We start from the raw sequence: 15,996 nt of genomic DNA, 5'->3' as shown, positions 1-15,996 counted from the left end.
CCCAGTTACACCATTAACTGACTCTGGGTGTAACTGAAGGCAGTTTCTGGCCCTGTGTATTTATACTTCAGCTGAAGTTCAGTCACCTCTAAGCTGAAGGACTACAAGTAACTAGTGTAATGTGAATACACATCACACAGGAATGATGGAAGAGAAGGAAAAAAATATTTTCAGCAAGGGATAGCCTTGGTGTAAAACGTGACATGGGATCCTTAATGTTTAGAGCAGGTAGGCTACTTTCGGAAGTCTTAAGAAGCCACATACAGTAAACAGCAAGGAACTCAATTATCCACTTCAAGAGGATGGAAGGCTGAGCTGAACTTGCTAGGATTAAAGCTTTGGCTTCAGAGAGTTTGATTGCAAGATAACACATTATTAGAACAGCACTACGCTTTACTGTATTCCACTTAGCATGCATGTAGCACTTTCTTTTCATTGACCTAAAATGCTTTACTAAGATAGGTAAAGTATCATTATACCCCTTCTACAGATGGGGAATCAGAGGTGCAGAGAGGTTAAGTAATTGCTCACACTGAATCACTGGCCGGTGGAAAAGAACAGAGGCCCTGTGCTCAATCCACTACTCCACAGCTGATTAAATGACCTATCTAATAATAAGATAAATAATATTTAAATCATCATTCATATTTAAAGAGTAAATACTTTTGTGAATTGGATCCTTTGTATTTATATTTAAAGCTGCAAGTGTGCCACAGAGATCACGGATTCCGTGACTTTCTGGAATCTCCGTGACTTCCGCAGCTGGCCCCAGCCGCAGCGGCTGCTGCTGGGGTGGCCCTGGGGCCAACTGCTCAGGCAGCCCTGGGCAGCTGGCCCCAGGGCCACTCAAGCAGCGCCCAGGGCGGCTGGCCCCAGGGACCACCCCGGAGCAGCAGTCCCGGGAGTGGCCCCGGAGGCTGTCGGAGCAGCGTTCCCCAGGGTCCTCGGAGCAGCAGCTGGCCAGGGGCAGTCTTCCCCTGCCACCAGAGCAGGGGCCAGCTGTCAGCCCCCACGTTCTCACCAAAGCAGCGGCGCCCTAGGGCCGCAGGAGCAGCTAAGATTTAGTCAGGGGTATTTCTAGTATAAGTCATGGACAGGTCACAGGCCGTGAATTTTTGTTTACTGCCTGTGACCTGTCCATGACTTTTACTAAAAATACCCGTGACTAAATCATAGCCTTATTTATAACGGATGACAGCACAGAGCAGAAATGCTAACCTGGATTAGCCTCTGCAAAACAGTCTTGCAAATCTTTTTCTTGTCACTTAAAGAAAGTTCATGCTGCGTCATGAGAATGCTGTAACGGCTGAAAAATTCAATGTAAGTCCACCTATAAAATGAAAAATTGGTGAATGTAAATTATTTCAGCAGATCTAAATATATGTATTCAAGAAAAAGGAGTAGTCACGTACCTGGATGGATAGCTCTGTGAGCTAATTCGAATAGTTTCCAAAACACCACATGCTCGCAGTTGTTGCACCACCCTTTTTGAGTCAAACCTAAGGGAACAGAACTTATACATTATTTTCTTCCAGTTTTTATATGCCATGTTTATAACCATTGTACTTCTTGCAAAGATTAGTACCTGTATGCATAATTGGAGAGATCACAGTTTAGTATAGAGGTTCTTTACCAGCAAAACAAAATTGCAGGTATTAAATATTTCTGAATTATATAATAATGTCCTACACACACATACACACTCTCTCTCTCTCTTTCTATAAACAAACACACATACCCCCCCCCCACACACACCTTTTATATTAAGGGCCTAGTCCTGCAAACACTACTGAGTATAGTACTTAGTACCCACCGATCAAGTGTTTGCAAGATCTGGCTATACAACAATGTATTTCATTTCTAGGATTTCTGGTATCAGAATTTATTCATAAAAATGGTATTTAATGGAATGAATACTACTTTGATAATATTTAGATCAAATGAAGAAATTTAAATTTTGTATTTCTATTCATGCCTGAAGCACTCAGGGTCCCAAGGGAGTTTTCAGGATCTCTTATGTCTGACCCAAATTCTTTGTATGGAAAAAAACATGGAAATTGAACTTCAGGGCTTCCTCCCAAAAGACAAATGAGCAGTACATTTATTTTTCTCTTACAGAGGCTTTGTTCCCTTCAGTGCTAAATTTGAAAGTGTATATTATCAAATGGCACAGAATCAGTCAGTATTCTCAATATATAACATACATACGGGTAAATTCTCACTAGCAACTTTAATAAAAAGTGTTTTATATGGTCAAAGCCTATTTAACCACTCTTTAGAATGCCAAATTCCTGAACAACAGATCTTTGTGGCTGTGTAATATGGTACCACGAAGGCAGACTTAGTGTGTATATCTCCCTCGTCAATGCATGTATCTGTCAGCACTATTAACAGACATCACATCTCTGAGCCAAGAGATTTTCCTGTATCTCTGCATGTGAAACTCATTAATGGTTGCGTGCTTATTATGATTAAAGTCTACTCCAATTTCAAAGCGATTGGTAGCAGTGCTGGCTCTCAGAATTCTGAAACACTTGACAGACACATAACATTAAGAATGCTCTACTTATTCACAACTATTTCGGTGCGTGTTGTAAGTATTTTAGGAAGAAGGCAAACATTTTGGATGTGATTGACGTTGCACGCAGGAACATTCACAGAAAAGAGCTAACACCTTTATAAATATTTTTGTTAAAAGGATAGGTAGTATGAAGTAGCGACTTTTCCTCCCAGAAACCCAACTGTACTAATCCATGTCACAGAAGGTCGAGCACACCCATACAAACTATCTACCCACTTAAAACTAAAATGGTCAGCGTTCCCTCCAAAAATGTTATAGCAAAGAAACAAAAAAAATAAATCATGGCTTGAGACCTTTTAACTCAACAGAAAATTTTCCAGTGTCTTAATAACTATGACCAGGTGAATCGTGTAGCATTAATTGCTTATATAAAAATATTAAATTGTTTTATTTTAGTAATCTTTACGGGAATAAAATACATTCTGTATCTAAACTTCAGCTAATAAAAACACTTTACTGATACTTGGCTAATCTGGAAAATAAGAACATATATTCAGTCTTAACATAGTATTTCAACAGCACTAGTGTACTCACTCAAATGGTAACTTCTGATCATTTGGCTTTATGCATCGTACATAGTGAGGAGTGGTTGCATTAAGTGTTTCCATAAGTAAATACAAAGAACTGCGGAACTAGAAAATATTAAGATAACAATTTAGCTAATTTAACGTTCCTATCAAAATAATACATCTTTGACTTTTGATTCTGAGTTAGTCTCTAGCTGGAAACTGTGACAAAAAATATAGACAGCAGTCCTCTCAGAGTTCTGATAATTAAAATGTTGGCACTATTTACCGTGAATGTTTTCACACACAAATACACAAACACGCCCACTTGCACACAAAACTGGGATACTAACTAGTAGCTGGGGCTATCCCTAGCTGTACAGCACACTAGACATCCTAGAATAATGTTTCTAAATACCATAGTACCAGATATGCACTTATGAATAAATCTGAATCTCACGCCCCCAAGTACAAATTCCTGAATGCCCGCACTTCACCAATATTTTCTACTTCATAGAATCATAGACCCAAATGGTTAGAAGGGTCATCTAGTCTAGCCCCCTGCCAAGATGCAGGATTTGTTGTGTCTAGAAAGTGCTGTTTTAGGAGGAATATTGAAGAGTCATGGCCACCCCCTCTTGGCTGATGTTGGGGACTGAACTGGAAACCTCTAGGGCAGAGGTTCTCAAACCTGATTGCACCACAACCCCCTTCCAACAATAAAAATTACTACAAGACCCCAGGAGGAGGGAATGAAGCCTGAGCCCCGCCGCCCTGGGTGGAGGGGCCAAAGCCAAAGGGCTTGAAGCCCCAGGTGGGGTGAGGGTGGGGCTGTAACCTGAGCCCTGCTGCCCTCGGGCTTCAGCTTTGGCCCCAGGTGGTGGGGCTTGGGCTTCGGCCTGAGGTCCCAGAAAGTCTAAGCCAGCCCTGGCGACACCATTAAAATGGGATCATGACCCACTTTGGAGGCCCGACCCATGGTTTGAGAACTGCTGCTCTAGAGTTAAAAACATGACTCTTTAGAGCTTGAGCTAAACTCTATACCTTATTGCCAACCGTCGTCCGGAACTGTTTGTTAGGTGGCTTGACCACTGTTTTTGCTGATTTGACTGTTATAGCTGACCGGAAGGGTGAAATGGGCACTGGATGGTCTTGAAAAAAGTTTGCACACAGATGAAACTAAAAGCGTAAATGAAAGGATCGCAGTTAAACACTGAGAGTAATTGTAATAATGTTTTAATATAAGAATTCTAATAATGGATGTACAGGACAAAAAAGACATTGTCGGTCTCAGATCTTAGGCCAAATCTTGTAGCTTTTGAGACTGGACCCTTTGATTTAAGATTCATAACTAACTAGGAAGCAATTACTGCTGGACTTCATTTCACCTGAAAGACCTGAAGCCTGCAATTAGACCTGCATGGAGCCTCACTGACGTCAGCGGAATTGTTTGGGGGTACAGGGATACACCCGCGTGGACATGATTACATGCCTGGGTTAAATTCAGACTATTCATGTTATTTTAAAAAGGTTATTTAAAACTAAAAATTTGTTTTTCTTTGTCAGCTTAAGTTAGATTCTTAACAATAGGGCTGCATAGTCAAGAGTAGTAGGCCAAAAAGTGATAAAGCTCTCTCTTGTTTTCACCTTACATCTGCTTGAAAGTCAAAGTAATTCTTTCTATGCCTTTCCATTATCTTTTGTCTCCTTTTAAAAATAATCAGTGCCCCACAGACATGATAAACTATGCAACAGATCAGTTTGCATACACCTCAAGAAAAAAAAGCAGTTTTAATAAACTGAGATTTCAGTTTCAAGCTTCAAAAGGTTGTTTATAAAGAACATTACAAAAATACTTAAAATATTAAACTTGCTGGGTAACTATACACAAGAATAAGTCTAAACAGCGTTCTTTTAACTTGCAGTGTCACTTTGGAATTATTTTAGGTCCATAGTAAGAGTTTTCAGGAAAAGCATTCTTAATTTAATAACATTAGATCAAAGTATTTTCATCTTAATCTTTATTCATATTCCACAAGAATTCTGGTATCGCTAGTAGAATAATCAGCCATGATGAATTTACTAACCTTGCTGTTTTTCAAGATGTCAATCAATACTTCATACACTGTATCTCTGTTTTTTTCCAGAAATCCTTCAGATTTGTACTCTACCTGTGCAAAAAAGTGAAATCAGTAATCATAATGGCAACAACATGAAAAATTAATGAAAAGAAATTCTTTTACCCCTGGGCGGTGGCACTGGGTGCAGATGGGCTGGTCTCAGAGACCTGGTCCAATATTTTTATTATTCCTAACCAATGTAGGTAAAATTCTGTCTTTATCAGTTGCATTGTGCCAGATGTATAACCAGCAATTGTAAGAGCTGGACAAACTGGCTCAATATGCAGCCAGTTGCATTTTTCTTCTGTTTTGATTAGGAACGGCATTCAGTCCCAGCTACCACATTCAGCAGCCTGCAATGTTCTTGATTGTTAGCAGAGGAACACCTCCTTGACAGCTGACCACCTTCTCTTAAGGTCATCATGCACATTGTGGTTGGACAGTCCTTCTAATGATCTCATCTCATTTATCCACTGCCTTCTGTTACTCATTTCCCCAACTTAAACTCTAAGGGGCCCCTGAAACTGAAAACTAAGTTTCAAATATAAATAAAATAAAGATACTAATAAAACCTGATGATACTTACTGAATGTGTGTCAGTTGGACCCCTGACTATTTTGCTTATATGTTGTATGCTTTTTCTGCAACTTTAGTCTGAAGTTTTTGGTCTTATACTCACATACTAACAATTGGGGGCTCTTTGAGACAGGGACTTTATCTTCCTATCTGTTTGTACAGCACACTGTGGGCCCATAGCTAAGGCTATGTTTTTGTCACAGGTATTTTCAGCAGAAGTCATGGACAGGTCACAGGCAGTAAACAAAAATTCACGGCCCAGGACATGTCCATGACTTTTACTACATACCCCTAACTAAAACCCGGGAGGGGGCCGTGGGCCAGGACCCCCCTGCTGGTGCTGGAGGGGGAGAGACCAGGCTCCCTACCCAGCAGCGCGTATCTGCAGCTCCGAAGGAGAGAGAAGGCCGGGGGGCTCCGCACGCTGCTCCCGCCACAACCGCTGGCTCCACAGCTCCCATTGGCTGGGAACTGCAGCCAAGCGAAGCAGCGGGAGCCCGGCCTGCAGGCACGGAGCCCTCTGGCCCGTCAGCCTAGGAGCTGCAGAGATATGCCGGTGGGAGCCAGGGAACCCCTGACGTAAGCACTGCCCCGCACCTCAGCCCCCTGACCCAGCCCTTGAGCCAGCACCAACCACTGCAGAAGTCATGGAGGTCACAGAGTCATGGAATCTGTGACTTCCATGACCTCCATGACAGACACGCAGCCAATAAATATATAATAAGATAACAACAACATATATTGAATATAGCTTATAAAGATGGCACATGTACAATTCCATTTACACTTTAATAGATTTTTTTCCTTCCTGAATGTTATGTTGGTTGAAAAATGGTGAAATAATACAGTAAAATATACACCTACCTTATCAGCAAAGTGCTGGATGATAAAAGATGTGTTTGACATTTTGGGCTTTTGAAAGAATGGGTTCTTGTTGATATAATTATTATATAGCTTTTGAAGCCAATTTTCATCAGTCCCGTGAGGTAACTATAAAAAAGCAAGCTGTGAGGCTGTTTAATAAAATACTGTTGGAATGTTAACAATGAGGAAGCCACTTACTACCAATAAATGCTATTCAAGCAACAGACATACAATGTGTTGTGATGATAAATAGCATCTGAGTTTTAATCTCTTTCAGAATAGCCAAAAATTCCCTTGGGAAAACCATTTTAAGAAGAAACAGGGTCTTATAAAGCAGCCAAGGTACATAACCTGAGAAAGTTCTGTAGGCAGGCAGACCTCCCTGCCATGAACGCTGCTCCTTGTTCTGAAAGGGCAGTGGCAACATAATTCCAAATGAGGCATAATTTAGCTGCCCAAGAGATCTATGACAATCAGGCCAAGAGAATGGTATTGGGTGAATCACTGGGCTTGATCAGTAACTTTTTACCATATTATGCATAGTACTGATTCTGAAAATCAGGTCATAAGTGACTTGCCAAGGTCACACAGAATCACTTTGGATTCTCTTTCCCATGCCTGTCCTTTACCATTAAGGCCATTCTTTTCCTTTTAGAGGAAGGGCCTCTAGGGGTACATGGCAGAAGGGAAGGAAAAATGGAGTCAGAAGTGGGCAAAGAAAAAAGGAGAGGAATAGTGAGAAGAGAAGCCTAGATGGCGCACAGGGAGCTGAAGGGTGTGTAGAAGGAGAAGAGGGCAGAGATGTAGGACTGGAACAGTCAGGGAGTGCTTGAAAGTGAGGAAAGGAAGCTTGAATTTTATGCAGAATAAGAAAAGAAATTAACAAGAGCAAATAGAGATTCTTTACAACTTTACAAAGATTCAGAGAATGATTACTGCATCAGCAAGGTGCTCATCTTCTTAATTTAAAAGGAATCAGAATATGGTTTAAACCACAAATTCTGCCTGAAACACAACCTGCAGAAATGTTTTCATACCAGTTCATATGTATAACAAATTTTAAAATTACCAAGCACTCTTCATCTAGCAGCTCTAAAATGCCCATTTTAGCTTCAATAAGGTCAATGACTGGTTGGTTGTCATAAAAGTCTATTAGAGTCCATGGGATGTCTTCCTTCATATATTCCTCTTGTTCAAGTTTAAAGACATGCTATTAATGAAAAATGTCAGCATTATGAAAAGCACATGTTAATAACTCAGGAACAAAATATAGGCATTTGGAAAATAGAGGTAAGGTAAAATATTTGTGTAACATGCAATAAAGTATAGATCTGAAGTATAAGAAAATCTCTTTTCTAAGTATTGCTAATCTTTACAATAAAGACACCAATCAACACATACAACTGCAGCAAAATATATATACAAACCTGGTTAAATTGTTGTTGCAGTTTTTCATTAGCATAATTGATGCAAAACTGTTCAAAACTGTTCACATCAAAAGTTTCAAATCTGAAATACATTTGAAAAATTAGGGGCAGATATTATTAGATAGGAGAAAAAAAATAATCACGATCACTTAAAAGTGAGTGCTAATGTCCCGATGGGATTTTGAGAGAAAACAGCTGCTTATAAGGAAATTACTTCCTAAACTTTCAGTTTCTTAGAGGAGGTCTACACTTGTGGTGGCATGTACAGTACAGACATTGCAGGCCCAGCTAGCATGGCTATAAATAGCAGAGTACATGGTGAGGCATGGCTTAACTGAATAGAGTGGGCTACATGCCTGAACCCTATGCAATAGTCCCTACACAGCTCTCTACATGCCCAAGCAAAGCCTCCCATGCCTACACTGCTATTTTTAGCAGTGTTGTGTCCCGCTGCTAGAGCCTTTCCCCTCCACAGCAAAAGACTCCAGCAGCGGGGAAAGTCTCCTCTCCTCACGGCTTCCCCCTTCCAGAACCTTTCCCTGCTACCTCAGACTGCTGGAAACGTTCACTGCCTCATATAGCTACACACCGCAGTGAGAGTGGACACTGCCTGCCTTTCACCACAGTATGTGGCTACATGTACTATACACACGCAAGTGTAGACAAGGTCTTAGACCTAATGACCAAAACCCTGGTGTGCAATGGGGCTGCTCTGTGTTGCAATGGTGAAACAAAGCAACCCTAAAGTTAACATATCCAGCCATCAGAGGAGCATCATCCCATCTCAAAGTGACAATACAACTTTAAATTGATCTTCCCAAATTTACTTCTGATAAGGTGCATATCAAAGACCAATGTCCTAAGATGTACTAAATCCAAGATCAGTTGTCACCTTGAGACACAGATATTGATATCCATCAAAATAAGAAGTTGCCATTGCCCTTCATGCAAAAGATTTTATGGCGCAGAAGACTGCATCCTTTTGATTAAATGGATGCCAATTCATTGTAGGAAATACATCATATTTCCCAGATATGTAGGAATAAGAACTGGAAAACAGAGGAGAGTTGTATCATCTGAAAATAATTTTTTTCACCAGAGATAATCTTACCCATAAATGTCCAAAACACCAATAAAAGTGTGCTGCTTTCCAGAAAAATGCAAAGCTTTGTTAATTCTTTCCACAATGAAGTCAAACAGGTGAGAATAGATCTTCTTTGCCAAAGCATCCCTTGCATTAAGAGCTTGGAGTTTTGTCATAGGCTTTATTACAGTCTCTGAGGTAGTGATAATTTTTCGGTGGCATAACCATTGTGCCACTTTGTCATTGTCTAAATCCAGAAGTTCACAGAATATATTGAGATGTTTATCCTCCAGCTTTAAAGAAGAAAAATAAACATTACTAGATCTTATGAAAAGTTTTAACTAATGGATTATTACGAAGGCTAAGATTTTGTCATGGGTATTTTTAGTAAAAGTCATGGACAGGTTGCAGACAATAAAACAAAAATTCATAGAAGCCCATGACCTGTCCCTGACTTTTACTAAAAATACCCTGGGGGTGAGGGGGAGGAAGAAGGGACAAACAGAACCTTGCTGGGGCTTGCAGCTGCTCCAGCCCCACTGCTGCTCCTGCAGGCCAGGCCACCAGAGCAGCGGTTCCCTGGGACTGGCCGCCAGTCAGCTGTTTTCAAGCAGCCCTGGGACTGACAGCTACTCCAGCCCTGCCCCAGAAGACATCATGGAGGTCCCGGAAAGTTACAGAATCCATGACAGAATCATAGCCTTAATTACTGCTTAAAATGTCTGGTGAAAACCTGGCTCCATTGAACTCAATGGGAGCCCTTGCCACTAACTTCACTGGGGTTGGGATTTCAGCCTATGATTGTTGGTTTGGTTTGGTTTAACTGGTTTTTAATAACACAGGCACTTCTTACACAGGCAAAACTCTGTTGATGTCAATAGACATTTTTCTAGAATAAGCACTGCTGAAAAGGACCATTTATACAACCAGGGATGGACCAATTAAACTGCACCTCATATGGGCTGGGGACTGCATAGGTGGCTTTAACCTGTCTTATGGTTTCCCTGACCTTGAGATCACCAAGTGATGGTGTGGTCCCATGGCACAAATCTGAATGGCCTTGAGGATGATCTGTTTTGCAGAGGCTGCAAACAGCTCCAAGGGGTCATTCTAGCAGCTGGGGATCAGCTGGATGCAGGCACATCTCAGCCACACACCTTCCCTTTGTGCCACGAGTCAGGAAGGGGAGTGGCATAAACACCACCAGCTGAGGATTCTGCTGGGCAGGAGGAATCCTAAAGTGGCCTTAGTTTGCCAGGTTTAGGGCTGCTTTATGCACCCAAAAATTGAGACCAAGTATTTTACAAAGAGTCTTGGCAAAGAATGCTCACAAGGTAGGATGTCCTAAGACAGCCTGTAACATAGAGATAGAGGAAGGACGTGACAGGTAGCTGGGGAAGATACAAAAGGATTGGCAATGACCCACCAGATAAAGAAAACTAAATATAATTATTCAAATATTTGAATGAGCGAATGTCTTACACTGACTGAAGATTTTTCATCACCGACAGCTGTCATTTGCACATTGCCTAAGTGTAGGATGGCTGCCAGTATTTTAAAAACATCCATCTGAAAATCCTCCTTCAGACCTTAAAAAAAATCCCTATTCATTTGAAATACTCAAAGCAATAAAAACAAACATTAATAAAAAGAATGCTCTAGGAATACTTGCAATGCTGTATATAATCATTAGCGATTCTATAAGGACTTGGTGAAGACACTGCTGGTTGCTGTGTAGAGCTATAGCTCTGCCTACTCTCAGCCCTCCCCATCCCCAGAGAAGTAATTAGAGACAAATCCCTGTACTCTCCTGAGTGGTGCAGGGACAATTCCACTTTGCCCTTCAATAGATCACACAAGAGGGTAGGAAGACTCCTTACCTCCCTTTCCTCCACAATATGCCAGCCTGAGGCCGAGTCAGACTCTAGCTCTAAGTAATTTATACCACTAACAATGAAGACCAATTGCTAATAGCCAGTTGATGTTGCCAAGTCCCATTGAAGCAAATAGCAAAACAGCAATTCTGCAGGTAACTGCTACACATTCTCCCTAGTTTTTTTCAAAACTTATTTGTCATTGGTCATTTCAGAGCCAAGCTCGCTTTGCTAGTTTATCAATATGTGTTGCCAAGTATTCTCATTTACCTAGTAGAGTGAACGTCTTCTGGGTCTCCATCATATCTGCTCTGTCATCGACTCCTTCAATAACAGTGTTGCCACCCATTCTTGTATAATTAAATTCTTCTGCATGCCCTATAGATGGAAAGTAAAACTTATAACAATTAACATACTTGATAGTGGTACAGAGAGAGTCTTTCATCAATAGGCCAGTAGCTATGAATGAAAATGGAATGAAAGCTGTTACCATCTGATAGTTCTTCTAAAATGAGCTCATTGTCTTCGTGTACTTCCGAAATAAACAGGAATCCACATAACAAAACCAGTACAACTTACACTAACTGACACCCCTTTTGGAAATCTAACAGAGGGCTAAGGATTGATTGGTAGGGAGACAAACCCTCTTGAGGCTGGTCCTCCAGATTGCAGTTTAAGCTCACATGGAGCTTGTACCATGTCACTGCTCTGTGGACAAATAAAGAAGCCTTCACTCGCCAGGACTGTCAATATGGCATCCTTCACAAGCATATTCACTAAATAAAGAGTGTGATTTTCAAAAGACACCTAAGGACCTGATCCTACACCTCTGAAGTTAATGGAAGCTTTGCCACTGACTACAGTAAGGCAGCTCAAACCCTAGCAACTTAGAGTATGTCAACACTGCGATGAAAAACCTGTGGCACCAAGTCTCAGAATCTGGGTCAGCTGACTCAGGTTCGCAGGGCTTGGGCTGTGGGGCTAAAGATTGCAGTGTTATGTTCAGGCTCAGGCTGGCGCCTGGGCCCTGAGACCTGCCCGTCCCATGAAGTCTCAAGCTCCACCCTGAGCCAAAATGTCTACACTGCAATTTTTTAGCCCTGGAGCAGGAGGCTCATGAGTCCGAGACAGCTGACATAGGCCAGCCATGGTCATGCTGCAGGACTTTTATTGCAGTGTAGACATACACGCTGGCCCACAGGTCCCACTGAAAGTCAGTAAGATTTGTGCTCTAAGAGACTTAGGGCTCTTGAAAATCCTACCCTTAAAATGTAACACTGCAAAGGTGAAGAACAGGTTACTTTCTTGAGACATACCCAATTTAAGATGCTTAAATTCTGGTTGCAGAGCAGAAGCACACAGCTGGTAGAATATATGGTAATTTCGTTCATTCTCTGACTGCAAACGAAATAAAAGGAAATCATTATATTGGAGAAAGAAAAATAAACATGGAAAACATGTGGCATTTGACTATAATTGTAGAAGAGTGAATTATCCAAGTGTAAATTCTATTGCAATCTAGTTTGAGTCAAATATTGCCTATGCTAAAATGGATAGGCTTTTAGAATTCAGCAAGCACCTTGGCTGTGACAAAACCAAGTGCACTTTCTCTGCAAACCTGCATATCAGTGTGCAGAGTTCTTGCCAAAGCTGTTACTTTAATAGTTGATTCAGATAAAAAACTAACAAGGGCTGGCAAATATAGCAATGAGCACTACTTCCTTTGGGAGTGCTAACTGAAACACTATTCACAGAAAGTGGAAAGCTCTCAAGACTATTTTTATAACCATCTGTTAGGTACAGAGGTAGCTGTTCTCAGTACCTGAGAAGTTATAAACACAACTACAAGCAAGCAGTAAAATGTTTTGATTTGTGTGTGTGTTTTTTTAAACAAAAACAACCAACCACCAGATATTTTCCATGCTATTTTAGCACCATTATTTCACAATACCCTAAATACTGACATAATTAGCCCCTGATCCTGCAAACACAAACACACATTTAACTTTACATATATGAGAATAAAGTGAAGTATATTCATAAGTGTTTGCAGGATTAGAGCCTTAGAAAAATAGGTTAAATAAGATTCCACAATGCTACAGTTTTTGCATCTCAAAGTTTAGTGTTAACCACAACCTGTTTTGTCAATTTAACCTTAAAAGGATTTCACCTATTATGTGTTACTGAAAAAGGTTTATGTTTACAATGTGCTTCTATTAACACTGGCTTTATTAGGGAAAATAAAAAAAATCCATCTGATCATTTACGGTATCTAAAATTAATGAGATCGTTGATCACTTATATCTAACTTCTATTATAAGAGAGGAATTTCAGTTGATTATGCCACCCCAAACAAACACTCTGCCCTCCCAAAGTGAGAAGTGGAAATTTTGCTAACCAAGTTGCCAAAAATCTCACTTTGGATAGAAGTTTTCTAACACTGTTGTAGCTTGGATAGTGCCTAAATTTGTCAATCGCTCAAACTATTCACTTTAAAGAGCAGTCTATCTAAGTACTTAGCCCATCACCACAGTACCTGAGAAGGTTCAAAGTATTTACTTTCATCTTCCACTTAAACCTGTCCAAACAAGTGACTTAATCTAGCCAAGCCTCCAATGTGACAACTTGAAATTTGAGAATGAAGCAACGCAGGTTTTGCTAGGGGAAAAGAAGTTACATTCTGGTTTGCTGTGCCATCTAAACTAGCTGAAAAAAAGGAATAATGTTAATTTCAGTTAAGTAAACTTGCAGGGAATTTTTGCCCTCAAATTCCTCAGCTTCATCTCCATTGTGTATTCCAAGATCATCAACATTATTTCTTAATTAATGCAAATGAAACACACAACCCATGCACATTCATTCCTTCTCTCCCCAGAGTCAGCTCTAAAACACAATCTGAAATACTGAATTTCAGAATCTATGCAAGCCACCTACTCTATGACTCTAATGACTCTAAAATAAGCTCCATTGCCCAGAGAGGCCAATGTACCGCACAGAGCAGCCGATCCCACAACTCCTCCTCCTTCTACCTTGGCCCTGCCCCCATCTTGGCCGCACAGAGCAGACTTCTATTTTTGTGGCTTGGAGAGGAGAAAAATTTCAATGTGATGATATTGGTGGGAACACAATGTCTCACTGCATTTCCTACTGTGAGACCAGAGCCTTTCTGCTCTCCTCCATACGGTGTAAGCAGAGAAGGAATATATATCCCTAAATAACATTGGTCTCCTATTCCAAACAAAGGTACACACTAAGATTAATACAAATTATGCAAAACTTCACCTACCTCTTTTAGTATAATGCTAACAAAGTTAAGAGAGTTGTACAACAGTGATTTCACTGAAGTTGGCTTTTTTAAACTTTATTTCACTTACTTGAAAGACAACTCTGGATTTCTCAAGCAGGTACGTCCTCATGTTGGCGCCAATGATTTGGTGTGTCTGATCAAAACTGATTTCAGTGTACTTCCCAAACCGACTGCTATTATCGTTGCGTGTTGTTTTCGCATTGCCTACAGCCTATGAACATGGTGAACCTCTTTAATGCCCAGTTTGTGTCAACAGAATCATTCATGCTGTCCAGTTTTCAAATGTGAACATCTAAAGAGGAGTAACTCTCTCAAAGTATGGCACGTAAAACTTTGGGCATTTATGCATCTAAGGATCAATCCGAACATCCAGAAATGGGATTTGGATGTTCTATTATGAAACAAGTTTGGAAATTGTTTGTTTAGAGACTCTGAGCCTAAAGTAACATGCATATATTAAACGCAACTCTATACAAACTAAGCACTAACATAAATAAGTCTCCTTTGTGGATGGGTTCTCAACCTTTTTCTACCCACAACAACAAAACCACCCACTTCTTTTCTCCTGTAACCATATATCCAAGCATCTTTTCTGCTGGTGCAGACAAAATAATAAAACAACCCGCCCACATAGTGCAATATACAAAAATTTGATTATTTTTCAAAAGTTCTTTGTGATGGTACGTGTGTGTGTCAATTTGAAAATTTACATTTCAAATATACATAAAAAGATAAAGGCAAACATTTTCAAGTTTGGGTTCCAAAATACAGAACCTAAATAAAGTGGCCTGATTTTCAGAGGTGTTGAGACTCTAATCTCACTCAGAAACTGAAGAGAGATGTGAGTGCTCAGAGCTTCTGAAAAATCAGACCTGTGATTTGGATGACTTAATATGGATTTCCATCTGCAAGCACTTAGACTGAGTTCAAGACCACCTACAATTATCATTAATGCTCACGTTAGATAGTGTTGTTGCTGAGTTATTACAGATGATTCCAGTTAGAAAAGGAATTTATTTTTTTAAAAGGTGGTTAAAGGAGAAGATGGTGAGATGAAAAGTGTGACAGCACAAAACTGCAATAAAACAATAAGTATAGCCCACTGGATACAGTTATATACATTATACTCAATACTTCACATAGGCAAGAAAATTAAAACATATTTGTGACACGGAAAAAAGTGCACATATATGTTGAATATTTTTGATGTAGCAGAGCATGTCACAGGACTGGGCTCTTAATATGCACACAGTTTACTAAGAGTTACTGAATACCTGGAATGCTCATTGACTTCTACCATAGGAGCGCAGCAACTTTCAGGATTCAGCCTTTAATGAGTATAAAGTCCCTTTACTTTCATCCTTAAATTTACCTCTGTTATTGGGTTGGATGCCAGTACTTTATCCTCCACGTGCGCATTGCTGTTTGACTTACTGACTGTGGCAAAGTATCTCATAGCATATCTAGCAGACACAGTTTTTCCAGCTCCTGATTCTCCACTGACTATAACAGACTGATTCCTGTTGTTTCTAAAACAGGACGATAAGAGGAAGATTTTAAATATCTTGCTAGTCTAAATATATAAATGCATGGGATAAATGTTATTGTGACCAGCACCACTGCCAGCTTTCATCTTCTCCTTGGTCTTTTGGCTTCT

General features: G+C 40.3%; 1 protein-coding gene across 3 annotated transcripts in view; it reads right to left on the bottom strand.

Annotated features, from left to right (window-relative positions):
- MYO5C (myosin VC) overlaps window positions 1-15,996 on the bottom strand; it is a 59,814-nt gene that overhangs the window by 33,784 nt on the left and 10,034 nt on the right. For 2 of the 3 annotated variants that reach the window (XM_073303850.1, XM_073303851.1), the window contains exons 5-18: window positions 15,712-15,868; window positions 14,407-14,550; window positions 12,349-12,430; window positions 11,303-11,410; window positions 10,641-10,747; window positions 9,186-9,451; window positions 8,075-8,156; window positions 7,717-7,857; window positions 6,648-6,773; window positions 5,175-5,258; window positions 4,132-4,266; window positions 3,116-3,213; window positions 1,413-1,499; window positions 1,219-1,330 (exon numbers count right to left, since the gene is read on the bottom strand). In XM_073303850.1, coding sequence (XP_073159951.1) covers window positions 1,219-1,330; window positions 1,413-1,499; window positions 3,116-3,213; window positions 4,132-4,266; window positions 5,175-5,258; window positions 6,648-6,773; window positions 7,717-7,857; window positions 8,075-8,156; window positions 9,186-9,451; window positions 10,641-10,747; window positions 11,303-11,410; window positions 12,349-12,430; window positions 14,407-14,550; window positions 15,712-15,868 — 1,729 coding nt within the window. Of the gene's footprint in view, window positions 1-1,218; window positions 1,331-1,412; window positions 1,500-3,115; window positions 3,214-4,131; window positions 4,267-5,174; window positions 5,259-6,647; window positions 6,774-7,716; window positions 7,858-8,074; window positions 8,157-9,185; window positions 9,452-10,640; window positions 10,748-11,302; window positions 11,411-12,348; window positions 12,431-13,568; window positions 13,728-14,406; window positions 14,551-15,711; window positions 15,869-15,996 lie in introns of those variants that run through there. The other variant, XM_073303852.1, reaches the window with a different exon arrangement.

The sequence above is a fragment of the Lepidochelys kempii genome, chromosome 10 (genome assembly GCF_965140265.1).
Source record: "Lepidochelys kempii isolate rLepKem1 chromosome 10, rLepKem1.hap2, whole genome shotgun sequence".
Classification (NCBI taxonomy): Eukaryota; Metazoa; Chordata; order Testudines; family Cheloniidae; genus Lepidochelys; species Lepidochelys kempii.
This window is presented reverse-complemented; position numbering and strand designations above follow the sequence as displayed.